The 14958-nt window shown below is 31.4% G+C and overlaps 1 protein-coding gene across 2 annotated transcripts in view; it reads right to left on the reverse strand.

Annotated features, from left to right (window-relative positions):
* Positions 1–14958, reverse strand: part of LOC123675700 (acyl-CoA Delta-9 desaturase-like) — a 34211-nt gene that overhangs the window by 5493 nt on the left and 13760 nt on the right. Inside the window, exons 1-5 of one of the 2 annotated variants that reach the window (XM_045611173.1) lie at positions 14664–14771; positions 7208–7430; positions 3816–3946; positions 1488–1693; positions 353–538 (exon numbers count right to left, since the gene is read on the reverse strand). In XM_045611173.1, coding sequence (XP_045467129.1) covers positions 353–538; positions 1488–1693; positions 3816–3946; positions 7208–7427 — 743 coding nt within the window. In that variant the 5' untranslated portion in view covers positions 7428–7430; positions 14664–14771. Of the gene's footprint in view, positions 1–352; positions 539–1487; positions 1694–3815; positions 3947–7207; positions 7431–14663; positions 14772–14958 lie in introns of those variants that run through there. The other variant, XM_045611165.1, reaches the window with a different exon arrangement.

Here is a 14958-nt window from a genome sequence, read left to right on the forward strand (position 1 = left end):
TCGTAACTGCAAAAGTCGGATGTGTGCACCGGGCCTTATCCTGATTAGACTGACAAATTCTAATTTGAGAACGGATTCACATCTTTGAATCTACTTTTATCCTTTGAGATTATTCTCAGCTCAAAATTCGAAAATTATATGGACCTTATGACGAAATAATAGAGCGATTCATTCAGAGAACTCGAATTAAAAAGAACATTATTTGCAATTTTCGATCAAACATTCACCACTTGACTTTGCATTCTTGAAATATGTATAATAAAGTCTACAAGAGCATATCGGTGAATCTACCTATCCCAAAATCTGAAATTTTCTCTTCAAAATTAGAAAGATTTCCTCATTAATAACTTACTTGTCGAACGGTTTGGTACCGTAGAAGTGTGCTATGCTGTTGACTGTCCAGGTGATGTGTAAAAGAGTAACATAACGAAGGAAGTAGCTTATGAACAATGAATTCCACTCCGTTTCCCCCCATAAAATCACAGGGATGTACACTGGTATAATGAGGGCAAAAATGAAGTACAACGTTTTGTAGTATCTGTGAAAAAAAGAGGAAACATTTTAGATTACAATCATGAACTTGATTCCAAGAAATATGCTCTCAACAGGCCGACTTCACAAACATTGGGGTAATGACAACTTATTCCTTGTTTCGATTGAAAATATTCAAATTTCATACGAATTTCGCAGGCAGATTGAATAAGATGTATTTATTATTGAGATTGGCTCATTTTTGAACTACAAACTATGGTCGAATTTTTATTGATGCCGTTGTTGAATTGCGATGAAATTATTCTTCATAATACCAAATTTATTTTTCAAGGGACTTTTGCAATAATTTTGTCGGATGAATCGTTTGTACCTAAAAAAAACACTTTTAAGACAAAAATGAATTATAATAGCAAATAATGAAGAATCAACTCCTGCGATTAGTTCAATTACACGGCGTTCAAACCTTCAAGGATGTTAAAAGAATAACCGAATTATATATAATAGTTCGTGAGACATATTAACACTCAATTCTGGGATTAGTGGTTCCTCGTTGCGAAGAATCTTCAGCTTCCTCGGTGGCTTAGTGGTTAGGGCATCGGACTAATTAATTGGAGGTTGCGGGTTCGAGTCCTGCTCGAAAAGGTACTTTTTCCAGAATTGAAAAATTTGTCTGGTAGCCGTGAAATTAATTCAATATATTTCCACACAGACGTTATAACCATTTACAAAACAATAACGTTGAAGTTACTCTAGAGTAAACAAGAGAAAAAATGATTTCGAGTATTTGAAATGCCACAGACGATCTGAAGGCAGCTATTTTTGGCAAACTTTGTAGGAAAGGCTCTGATCAGTTTTTTAGAACATTTCTCTACATTAGCATTTAAAGCCTCAAAATGTGGAGTGGTTACATTTAATTCAAATTCTTCCCACAAAATTGCATGAGTCCAATATGTTTTTCTACTAATAGTAAATAAGCACCAAGTGATTCAACTCACTTCTTCTGGAACATCACCAGTTCATCTGCCTCCAAGTCAGACAAGTCGATTGTCTTTCCTTTCTGGATAACCAGAGGATGTTTTCTACTCATTAACCAGCCCATGTGAGAGAAAAAGAATCCACGCATTGCGTTATGTGGATCTGCGTCTGTGTCGCTGAATTTGTGGTGCAATCTGTGGTCCCTCACCCAAATGTACATGCAGTTCTGAAAATTTTTGTTGTTAAGTGAAAAAGTCCGGTTTTTACTGTTCTTAAATATAAACTCTAGTCATGTTTTTTGAAATGATCTTCTACAAATCATACTTTTTATACAGATTTGTAAAAACTGTCATTCATACTCACTCGGAGTTGGAATGTTATTCTTACATTCTTTACATACAATTTGGAATGATCAGAAACGGAAATAGAAATCGTCCGCCCTCAAGAACTTTTATCTCAAACTAAAAGAGCTATTTGCAGGAAATTTGGTACAAAAATTGGAAGCTAGACGATAATGATCTTCACGAACTATAAGAATTAATGACAATGTTAGTTCGAGAACATGATCCATGAAATTTGAAGCAAAAGAACAGGGAATCAAATTGAAAATGAGCAAAGCACTGACAGGGAGTCGGAAGCTTTTGAGCGCTCGTCATTTATTCGTCAATTGCTCTCTTAGAGCCTTGAAGCCCAACATTTATACTTTTAAGCAGTTATATGGTCTCCAAGAGACCTCAGAATTTCCTGACTTCAATTCAGTGCTTCCCACATTTTTCTTCCGATATTTTCTATAGTTTTGAAAGAATTATTATTTTTGAAGCTTGAAATTACTTTTCTATATAAGGTATACTTGAAATTCATGTTTTCAATTCAATTCAATGTTAAACTTTCATAAATATCATCCAAATTAGCTATGTCCTGTATCTATTAAATGTTCTTTTCGTTTTTTGTACCATATAAGCAAGGTACGCGAGAAAAGCTACCAGAAAAGAAATTTAACTCACACAATACATTTATTAGCTACAGGATATTATTCAAATAATATTTATGGAATATTATATAGTCAAAAGAATAGATATTTGTTTTACTAGGCAGCAAGGTAGTAGATTGACTACAGCGGCTGATAGTTCAGGAATTCAGCCAAGGCAGTTTCTACTTTGCTGTCGAGTTAAACATATAATTTTTTCTTCATTTGTTTATAATGATATATGTAGGATATTGTTTTGCAAATGATTACAATTCCCACAATTTTGTTATTTTTATTAGTGATCAATTGAAATGAAATTTGATAGAAATCACAATTGTTGGAATGGTTGATTGCTATCTGGAAATGTATATGTCCATGATAATTATAGTATGACAACTTATGAAATATCCGACGGTTTTTTAGAAAAATATCGGATATATTACTATCATAAAAAACAAATTCTAATCTAACAGACTTAAACAGACACACTCTACTGAATTTTTTTAGAAAATTATAGAATTTTCATGCATCTTTCTGTTTCTTCTATTTCTTTGAGTCACAAAGTTCATTATCCAGTAATACTCACTTGAAGAAGTCATGTCACCAAACAATTTTCGTAGAATAAAAATAACGTAGTAGAATGCTGTTTTTTTGAACGGTCGTTTTTTCATTATAACTTTAAGATGTATCCCAAATTGATTGTCTAGTGAGGAGATTTCAAAATCCCTTTGAGCTAGAAAAAAATTAGCACATTTTCGGGCATCGCAACCCCATGAAATTGAGTTTTCAAGCTATAAGAGAAAAATTTAAAATGGCGTGAAATGAAAAGTTTTCATAACTTCTTCATCACTATTGCTATCAACATGAAACAAAAACGTTCTACATGCACTTTTTTCAGTAGAATCCACTGGTGTAATCATCCAATTCATGTCATTATCCAATATTGTCTTATAGCTTGAAAACAGTTGAATTCACGAGGTTGGGGTTTTTACCAAATTAATTCTCTCAAAAATCGAGCAAAAGAATGCCCATTCATTTTCTTCTAGCTCAAATGGATTCTGAGATCCCCTCACTAGACGATGAATTTGGGACATCCGATACTTTTGTCTAGTGAAGACCTGAATAATCAGAAATCTTTGAAAATATCGGTTACTTTTTGCTTGTCCCCTGTATCTTCGAATCCAGCCGTAGAATTGAGAGGAGAATTATTGCATCTTCAAAGATTCTTCTTTTCACAGGTCTTCAAGTGTTTACTTCATCTGATTGCGTTTTATGTTTGATCTGCTCTTGAGATATGGTACGAGGAGAAATATCTTTCGATTGGGTAAAATGTTTGATTTCTAGTATTTCTTAACATGAACTATCAAATATACAAACTCACTTGTCCTGCCATCGTCTGCAGAATCAGCATAAGTAGCTTTAGGGGCAACTTTGCTTTGTAGGTTTTATGGGAGAAAAGGCGATGAGCTCCTCCAGTTATGCCTACTCCAGTGAAGAATGTCAGTATCCAATCTGAAATGACGAAAAAATTAAGGCTAAATTAACAATGTATTTTATAATAAGATTTATATATTTGAAAAATTTGTAAATTTTTATCGAGGAAGAACCTTAAATGAGGAAAAACCGCAATTCCTCACTGTGTGGAGTAGTTTGTGACTTCCGGAAAACACAGAAAATCTCTTGTCAGTGTTGTTTTCATGATTTGACTGAGAAAAACAAAAATCAAAAATGATTCCACAATATTTGAACTTCGGGTTATCACTATGAAATACATATAATATGACTGCCAAACAATTTGGGGCAGTATCCACTTTGAAGTCAAATATTGTTAATGTATATGTTGAATAGATTTTGTTGAGTTATTTGTCTATGATTTGATTTTTTGGTTTGAAAAATTCTGGATAGCTGTGTCAAATAAGTATGGTATATAAGATATGTAAGAGAGCAACTGTTTCACTTTTTTAGTGAAACGAATTAAAAGCGAATAGATCCTTTAGTTTTAGAAAAAGAACAAGTGAATTTATCCTATTTTAGGATTTTAATTATACCAAAACGTAAGTGAACTGATAATTTTTGGAAAGTTGAAAATGTTTTCCTCAAACAATTTCAAATGTTTATTATTGAATTCGATAAATTAATTATGATTGATTATTTTTAATAATCGAAAATAAAATTCCCTTCAAATTTTAACATTTTATGTGAATTAGAAAAAGCTTCCTGTCCACTATCTAGAGATTAGCTCAATTTTTTCGAAGTCATTAAGCGATGTTTCACAAATTTTCAAAATTGTAATTATTTTGTGAAAATTGCGCTGATTTGACAAGTTGGTCCATCCTGCTGAATTGTGATCCATAATAATATGTCCTAAACATCCCCTGCTTTTAATGAAAAATCATTTGAAAAGCAATTGGATAATTCTGAATATATTTTTCAAAACTTTTAATTATGTTGTTTCCTACTGGATACCAATCCATAGTACACGTTTGAATTGATTTCTGTAGAGTTACAATGTAGGTAACAAAAAACGATATGTCAAAATATAGGTACAGGATGTTCCTAAATTGGAGGTACAAACGAAAAATGACAGATTCCTCAGATTATTTCAAGAAAAAAACTTCTACAAACAAAAGTTCACAAAGGCTTTGTTTTCGACATACTGAATATTGAATTCTTCAGTTTTCTTTTCATAGCACCTTCTCTTCACAAGGTATTCAACTTAAATTTATCATAGATAATCCAATTTAAAATTTCCATCATGTGACAATATCATCTACAGGATGATATTGGAATAGTGCCCGCTTCTTTTTTCCAGAACTCTATTTTGATGGACAACTGGAAGTTTAGAAAAATGTAAAAAGAAATCAGTCCCGTACTAGGCTTTTTGTTTTCTTGTATTTTTGTCTCGTATTACTCGTATTTGCTACCGATCTCAAGAAAAATATTTGAAATAATTCTCTAGGAAAATCCAAATTATTGAAAAAATCCAGTTAGTGAGCTGTGATAGATGAATAAATTACATAGTTTTGGTACTTATTTACTGAATCTGCAGCGAAGATTAATAAATATTCGATAAGCCGGTATAATCATTACAAAAAAAAGGACTACAATGAATCACCTTGCATCTCGAAAATAATGCGTTTGCAGGCCCATGTTTATAGGACTTTTTTCTTAAAATCATCCAAGGAATCTATTATTTTCCTTGATATCTTCAATTTGGGTACACGTGTATAATTTTATTTAACAAAATTGTGTTTTTTTCAGAATTCCAAAAGAGCAACTAAGGTATACTAAATATCATTCAAAAAAATAATAAATGATTGCATAAATTATGAAATTTCACATATAGGTAATGAGGATCATATTAATTTTATCTCGATTATTACGATTAGTCAACATAATTTTGAATAATTCTATTAACGCCTAATTGAAAACTTTCCTATTTTCAAGGGCTTATCGTTAATGGCATTTCTCTCAAGAATAATTCAAAGAGATACCAGATAATTATCGAAACAAGTTTCCAGTCTAATTTAGGTGTTATTGAAGAGAATAGCCAATTATTGACGTGAAACAATATAAATTTTCCTATACTGACAATATGAAGTCAGCACAAATATGTCATGTTATTTTTCAGTTTTACATGTGGAATTCTCAATTTAAAAAATTAAGAATGCACTGACGTGAAATCAGGAACTTTTCAATTCCTAATTGCGTTATTTTATTTTAATTCATTTATGTTTTTTTAAGAAATTTTTGTGGTTTATATGGTACTCACAACAGATCATAGAAATTAATTAACGTTTTAGAGATATCAAGGAGAGGAGATGTTTTTTGAATTGCACATCCTATAAATGACTTGATTACAATTATACAACAGTCACAAAATGAATAAAACCTCGAAATAAATTAAATATATCTATATGTATATAAGGTATCCCATTTCAAGAATGAAATTGAGAAACTCAATATCTTTGAAACGGATAACATTTTTTAAATACGAAAAATCGACAAATATGCGGCTAAAATACTGTGTTGAAAAATATACAGGGTGAGTTTTTGACTTGTAGATGAATTTCAACCGAAGATTCCTGAGGTCAAAAGTAAATTTTTTTTCTAAACTATTTTTTCCAATTTGCCTTTTTTTCTAACATAGTATAGCATAAATTCTGGAGGTAGCCGAAATTTGAAGGAATTTTATGTTCGCAAAAGATTCATCACATCAATAAAAAACTATACTCCAAAAATCATTTCCTTCGATACCATTCCATTTGAGAGAAAACTAAAAATTTCATTTTTTTATTTCGTATCTTTTCAATCGAGCCTAATGGAAAAAAGACAAAGTTAAAAAGTGTTTTCTTCGACCTCAGGAATCTTTGGTTGAAATATATGTACATATCAAATACTTACTCTATATAGATGTCTCATTTAAAAAACTCTCTCATCTCTATCTGCAAAACGGTAATTGATTTCTATTATCTGATATGAGTATTATATAAACTGTAAAACATAAAAATTACTGAAAAAAACGAATTGACATTCTGAAGAAATGGTCTTCAGAGAACGATCACACAAAGAGATTTCAATTACAGAATTTTCACGTGAAATAAAATTATTAAGCCATTCCAATTTCATGTTATTTTTGATGATTCTTTAGATACAAATAAGGGTTTATTTGAGTAGCTACTCCTCTCAACATTACTCGATTTGAATTTTGAAGAAATAAAAAATATATTGAAAAATAAAATAAATAAATACAAGAGAATATCAAAGACTTACAAAATGCAACAGTCAGCCACTTGGCGTCTGTAAAACACAAATAGCTACCATAAAGGGCACCCGAGTGCAACACGATGAAACCCAAGACATTTTTCCAAACTATTTTCCTCTTGAAATTAGGATCGGTACCGATGTCTGCTGGTAGTAAATACTTCTTAACACCTTTTTCCTCAGGTTTAGGTCCCACATGAACTACTTCTTGAACCATTGTTGTTGACATGTCCTTAAAAATAGTTTGTTTTATTCGTCTACCTCAGATACACATTTTACGTAAAGAAAGAGTGACTGTGCTAATACACAGTGGACAATCAACTCTAATATTTACAGGGACAGCACGGATATAATTCAATGAATTGGAGAAAGGGAAACCTATCAATTTCATTTTTTCGAAGAGGGGACTTGATGAAAAAAATTGAATTCGTTTATAACACTGTAATAGATGAGGCTATTAGCAAGAAAAAACTTGATGATGAAATTCAATTTTTTTTCGTATTGAGAATTTTTTCGTGCTGATGCTGTTCATTGGTCAAAATTGGTTAGAGCTCGAAATGAACCTTCCTTTTTTTACTGAATTATTTCCTATGCCAACCGTGAATATTTGTCTTCCTATTTTAATTTTCAATAATAATTTAACGATTTCAAAATCTGAAAATATCGACGTCTCTTATTTATATTCATCTTAATAGGTACTACATTTATTTCAGTTTACTACTGTTCATGAATTTTTCGAATACTCATCTTTATGCTTTCGTAGGTAGAGGAAGCTTTATGATTAATGTTCCACAGTTTCCAACCGATTTAAAAGGAATTTGATGTGTTTATTTTGTTTGGACTGTTGATAGTCTCGTACAAATTTCAACATTTTGAGACATGGAGTACTCTCAGACCACGCTCAACTTGATATAACTGGTATTCACCGGGATGCCCTATTAGACGTTTATGGAAAACTAATCATTATTTTGAATTGAGAATTTTTATGTTGGGGTTTGAGACAATGATCTTTCTTCCTAAAATATTTTCATTATGTCTACAACTTCCGGTTATACCGGAAACAGACTACTACTTCCTTATTTCAAATGGCACTCCCATCATCATCATTAGATAGCTTTTTTGATGAAAATTTCACCAATATACCATACCGTGGGTAAAAACTGAACAGTTCATGAGTTAATGGGATTCTTATGAAAAAATGATGACGATGAGTATTCACAATTTTTCGAACATTTCGGCAGAAAAAGCTTTTTTCGAAAAATTTGTTCTTTTTCGATTATAGTATTATAAGACTGTTTGCGGTTTGAATAAAAAATGTACAGGGTGTTCATAAGAAGATCATGAACTTGAATAACTCAAATTCATCAAAACTCAAGATTTTCAAAATAAAACCTATATTTTTTATTATTTCATTCCGTAGGTTTTTAGTACGTACAAAAATTGTGGGGGTTATTCAAGCAAACCCTAAGCCTAAAATGAATACTTTATTACTGTGTGGAGTACTCTGTGACTTCCGGAAAACACAGAAAGAAACTAGAATTCAATGTTTCCATAACTAAATTTGACATTTCAAGAATTGTAATGAAATATTCGTAATTGAAAATTGTATTGGTTTATGGATTTCTCAACAATCCCAACGAAAAATTAATCATAATTCATGAAATTTAGTTATCCAAACATCGAATTTTAGTTTTTTTCTGTGGATGTCACAGACTACTCCACACAGTAAGGAATTGCGGTTTTTCCTCATGGTTAGTCCTCGATAACTCTTAAAGAATTCGTTTTAGGTATAGGGTTTGCTCAAGTCCCTCACTATTTTTGTACGTAGAATCGACTGGAATCATGAAAAATATAGGTTATAATTTAAAAATCTCGAGTTTTGATGAATTTGAGTTTTCCAAGTTCATGATCTTCTTATAAACAACCTGTACATTTTTGTGTATTGTGTATTAGATTGATAACAATGCTTTCTAATACATTCGGTAAACAAGAAAGTGAAAAAACTGCTATGTACCAGTGGTGTAGAAATATTAAGATGAAGAAACCAAATTAATATTGATTAATTTTCTAGATTCATTTTGTTCTTTCCAATAAAACTTCTGTAGTATCAAATGAAGATGTTATTTTTCCTCGAGAATTAATATTAGTAAAGTCCATAACATTTTACTATCGTCGTAACACTCAAATTCATAAGCCAATTTAACAGTTTGATTCTTCAGAATAATTGTTTATTGTCTGTATCAGAGTTTTATTTGTTTCAGTGTTGTGAGTGGGTATCTAATAAATCACAAGAATTAGTTATGCTTTCTCTCTTCGTATGACGAAATAATGAATCTAGCCGAATAATATTTTGTAATTTCATTCTCTTCAATCAAGCTTTTCTACGGTTATTAACCAAAATGGAAAATACAGAAAAACAAACAATTTTCAATTGATATTTTATATGAAAGACATATTTATTAAGGAATTGTTTATACTAGGGTAGGGTAATATTCAGTGTGTTATGAGAGATATTGCCGAATGTTATCTTTCTCATATTTCTCTACTCAATTCTTCATCTGCGGCCACTGGCTGCCGTGTAAAAATTTATGTATTTCGAAAAAAACATCGATTACTTCCAAAATAGATAGACATGAATGCAGAATGTCCTTTCCCCTTGGTGCTGAAATCACAAATTGAACCTATCAAATATTTGGTAATCCAAGGTAGACCAGGAAGTTTAGATTTCATACAACACGGAAAAATTTTGACTTCCTGGAAGTAAGCATTGTACTAAAGATGATCATGTTGCTCGTGTTCACAGTGGACAAAGTATTTTACTGAATTATCCACATAAACAAGGGTTTCAACAACGATGTTGTCATCTTCAGGATCAAAGAGTTACTTCTTCACTAATTGTGGATGTGATGTGTGCTTATTCTGTAGATAAGCCTCTCTTATAAATTTCCTCTATCTACATCAATGAATGAAGGTTGTCGTAGAAAATATCAAATGCAAATGTGAATTCAACACGATTGGGTATCTTGTTGACAATATTTAGAATTTGGGATAATTTGCATTGAATGCATGTGTATTGGGAGCAGATTGAAGTAATATAATCATATTCAAATCGAGTTCTGGGCGGTCGTTCACTGAACAAATTATAATAAATAAATAAATATTGTTTGATAAATGATTTCGTTCCAATGTTTGTAATTTTAGAATTTCGAGACGTGAATACTGAATAGTCTCAAACGATAAAGTTTGATACACTGAGCCGTCCTCAAATTCGATTCTGCCCGTCCGTGTGGCCGTTTTTATATTTTATATACGATAATTTTCAAACGTAAGTACCTAGAAATGAACTCAAAGTGACCGAGACCACAAAACCGACTATAGAGATTCTTGATGTTGATATGAAATGAAAATTTCAAGTTGATCACATTATCCAAATATCATAGAAAATTCAAGAAGAATATTGGAAAAGAAATACCTAATATTTTCGTGATTACAAATCCAATAGGGTTAAGATTTTAAGTGTATATGAAGATCAACTTTTTCAAGATACGTACAAAATTTCGTGTGGTTAACATCAAATCCATAGAAAATTCAAGTGGAATACAGAAAAAAAACCTAATATTTCAAATACGACTAAGTTCAAATTTTGCTGAATAGGCGCTGTAAAGTATGTAGTTATAAAAATACGAATAGGTAGGTACAGAAATGCAGAACTCCTTCGTCTATTTGTTTTAGAGCGTTCTACTTTTGAAAAATTTAGGGAGTTTTCGATGAAATCGTCCTTTGATAAATTTGTCAAGGTGATTTTCAAAAAGCGCTGAAATTTAGATTTTTTTTTCTACACATCACAGTATCATTAGGCTCCATTAGAACTATATTATCAAATTGTTTGGAAACAAGCAGATTGTACCAAAAATGTGTGAATGACTATATATTTTTTTGGAAACACCATGTTTTTCATTGAAATTTCAGATGGAATGAAATAAATGAATTCAATTTTATTCGATGTTTTATATTATGCAAACCTAAGATTTTTTGATTTTACATAAGTAAATTGAAGGGTCTTTGGAAAAACTAAAAACTTCGTAATAATTTATTTGAATGAGATTTTGAAAGTGGATACTAGAAGAACAGAGTTAAGTTCTGATGACTTTTTGATCATCATTGAGAACTCTACTGGATGTTCAAAATGAGACGATTCATTGATGACTTATTCAAACGTTAATATTGGGCTTATTCCAAATGGCATACCATGTATTCTATTTCTTATTAGGTAGCAAATTTTATTATCTCCACCATATGAGAAATATAGGGCGTGCCATTTGGAGTATGCCCAGTGTTAACGAATGAATATGTCATCAATGAATCGTCTCATTACGAACACCCAGTACAGTTCTCAATGATTATCAAAAAATCATCAGAACTGACCTCCGTTCTCTTTCAAAATGTGATTCAAACAAATAAATTAATTTTGAAGTTATTAGGTTTTTCCTAAGATTCTTTAATTTATGGAGTATCGAAATATCACAAAAACGGTAAGTTTTAAGCAGTATTTTCAAAGAATTTGAGAATGTAGCTCTAATGGAGTTTAATGTTACTGAGTTGAAAAATAATTCGTAAATCTCAGCGTTTAATCCTAATAAGGCTTCACGTCAATGGTAGAACACCCTGTATACGTATCTCATTAAATCGAAAAATATTTAGTAATGAATGGTAGTTCTACAGTGTCCTCAGCAGCTGCTAAAAATAATTTTTTCCTGGAAAATAACAAAACGTATCAATTTAATAGCAGTCAATAAAGATACGATTAAACAATTAGGGAATTAGGGCGGCGAACTTTTATTTTGCCGGGGCGCCAAAATGTCTGGTGGCGGCCCTGGTTGAGATTTGGGGTGTTGATATAAAAAATATTTTCAAGTCTCATGCAAAATTTTGAGCTGATCACATCATCAAAACCATAGAAAAACCAAGAAAAATATTGAAAAAAACTACCCAATATTTCCTTGACAACATATCCGATCCGGTTGAGATAAGCGTCTATATTTAGATCAACATTAAATTAAAATACTTAGGTTATATCAATTTCAAATGCTCTGAGCTGGCAGACTCCTTGAGCACGTTCCTTGAATTGCATTTAACCCCGAATAAACGAATCTTGAAAATTTCGATGGAACATCACTCCAAACAGAATACGTAACTTTCTATTCTAAAGCGTATTCATCAGTTCTTTTAATGGCAAATTATCTGCAATCACTTAACTCAAATCGGTTATATTTTGATTAGAAATCAATGTAAATATAGTGAGCTCAAGTAATCCAAAAACTTCGAATTGTGTGAAAGTGACATAAAATAGTTGAAGTTGATGAATACTGGATGATACAATGGAATCTGCACTGTTATTCAAAATATTCTCAAATATTTCAAGAAATTTATGAATGAAAGCTAATTACATAAGTCTGTATAAATAACAGCACAGTATAATCAATCGCATCTGTTGATCATGGTTTCGAGTGTTTCGACTGATTGATTCATTGATATGACGAAATTGCTCAAGATCGCATTATTCGTTTTATCCATTCGATGTTTCGGCGATTGCGCGCAGTTATACAGGGTGTTCTGATTTGTTTCCGACAAACTGAAACGGGTGATAGATCACATCATTTTAAGCAAAAAAGTTTCTATGAACATGGGTCCGGAAATGCTTCGTTTCCGAGATACAGGGTGTTAAAGTTGAAAAAATAATTCGCGTTTGCTTAAATATCTTTCGACTGATTCCAAATAATTGCATAAAAGTTGGTACATAGGGTTTTTTGAGGTGAGAAATTCAAATTTGTGGTCGATTTGGTTGTATTTTCTAGAGGGCGCCACTGGCAATCATTTCGTCCCCTTTAAACCGTAGCAACTTTTCTGTGCTACCCTGTACGTCATTCTGGACTAAAAAAATCGATTCCCCTGACTTTTCTAGTTAAAAAAGGTATAACTCATTCAAGTTGCTAGGGGCAACCGTTTCAGAGAAAAACGCATTTAAAGCCAAATCCATATTTTCGTAATCTCTAAAACATGTAGAAACAAATTTGTAATAATTTTAAATTAAATATTTTTTAGAAGTAACAATTTAGAACAAAACAAAATAACATAATAATTTTTAAAGAAGGTGTTCGAAATGTCCACCGTTCTGTTGAATGCACAAATGACATCTTCGAATGATTGATTGTTTTACATTCAACAATTGTTGCGGCAATAGATTCAAAATATACAATGACAGATTTAAAGTGTGTTAGGTTCAGATGTCATTAATTATAATTATAGTTAACTAAGTTAATAGCTTATCAACAAATACAGGAAAATGGTATTGGTTACCAAAGGCCCGAACGAAGCATACAAAGAAGAAATCATCTACAGAGAAATAGGATTTTACAGACCTTCGAAGAAAATAAAAACTCAATATTCGTAAAGCATCCCAACAACGCAATATTTCAGGAAACAGAATATTCAGAACACTTAAAAACAACAATTACATAGCATACCACTTCTACTTATTAGTGGGCAATAAAAAATCCGCATGCATTTCGCCTTAGAAATTTTCAAAATGAATTTAAATTTAATATTTGAATAGAAATAATTTCATGAAATGATTTCGAAGCAGTCAAAACATATTAAAGAAAACGCGAATTATTTTTTCAACTTTAACACCCTGTATCTCGGAAACGAAGCATTTCCGGACCCATGTTCATAGAAACTTTTTTGCTTAAAATGATGTGATCTATCACCCGTTTCAGTTTGTCGGAAACAAATCAGAACACCCTGTATATCCGCTAGAGGTGGGGGTACGAAATATTGAAAAATGCCAATTATGTTTTTCTTTTCGTTTCAAATTTTTGTTGAATATTGAAACATTATCAATTGAATTTTTTGCCTAAAACATTTCCATGCTCTTATTTGAATATGTGAATCTTCAAAAGGAATCAAGATATCAAGCTGAAATAAAAACTAAAATATGGCGAAAAGGATGGTTTTTGAAATAAGCTGAGCGTAAACTCTGTGGTGGGCTGAATTTTAGAACCGGAAGACGAGGAAGCGTAGTGGTAGTGCCACAGGCATTTATTAATTCCTCCCAACTTAAAGGCATTGATCTCCAAGATCGCCAAGAAGAATTAGTTAGTTATCATTGTTGACCGGTCCTAACAAGGTTATCAATTTTTTTTTCTAATATTTATGGTCAAAAAGGAAACGCGAATCACTTAGCTCTAATATATTAATTTAATTTTGTTTTTTCGTTCGAATCAAAATCATTATCTTATTGAAAGCATAAAAAGCTTGATTTCTATGTCAACATTTCAAAAACTATAGATACATAAGATCATTATGAAATATTGTATTATTGTGAATATGTTAATTGAGTTTATGATTTCGAATTTTGGAGATATGATTTCCAACTAACAAGAAATAACTGAGTTTTGATTTTCACCTTTCTATAGAAAAATTTTTTCTAAACTTTTCAACAATTAATGGAACAATTTCATAAACTTGCACTAAACTTATTTTCTGTAACGTTAGAAAAGACACTGATGACAGTTCTGGAAGCATAACGACTTTATACACAATTGATTTCAATTACCATTGAAGACAATCATGCATTTTTAGTGTACAAAAATTTAGGCAACAGAAGATTTTAGGCCGTTGTGCAAGGCAAGCATGCAATAGGTTGAAGATTTGTCACTTTTACCTTGGCCTAATGTCTAGACTAGAGGAAGGTAACCTAT

This window comes from Harmonia axyridis, chromosome 1 (assembly GCF_914767665.1).
Source record: "Harmonia axyridis chromosome 1, icHarAxyr1.1, whole genome shotgun sequence".
NCBI lineage: Eukaryota > Metazoa > Arthropoda > Insecta > Coleoptera > Coccinellidae > Harmonia > Harmonia axyridis.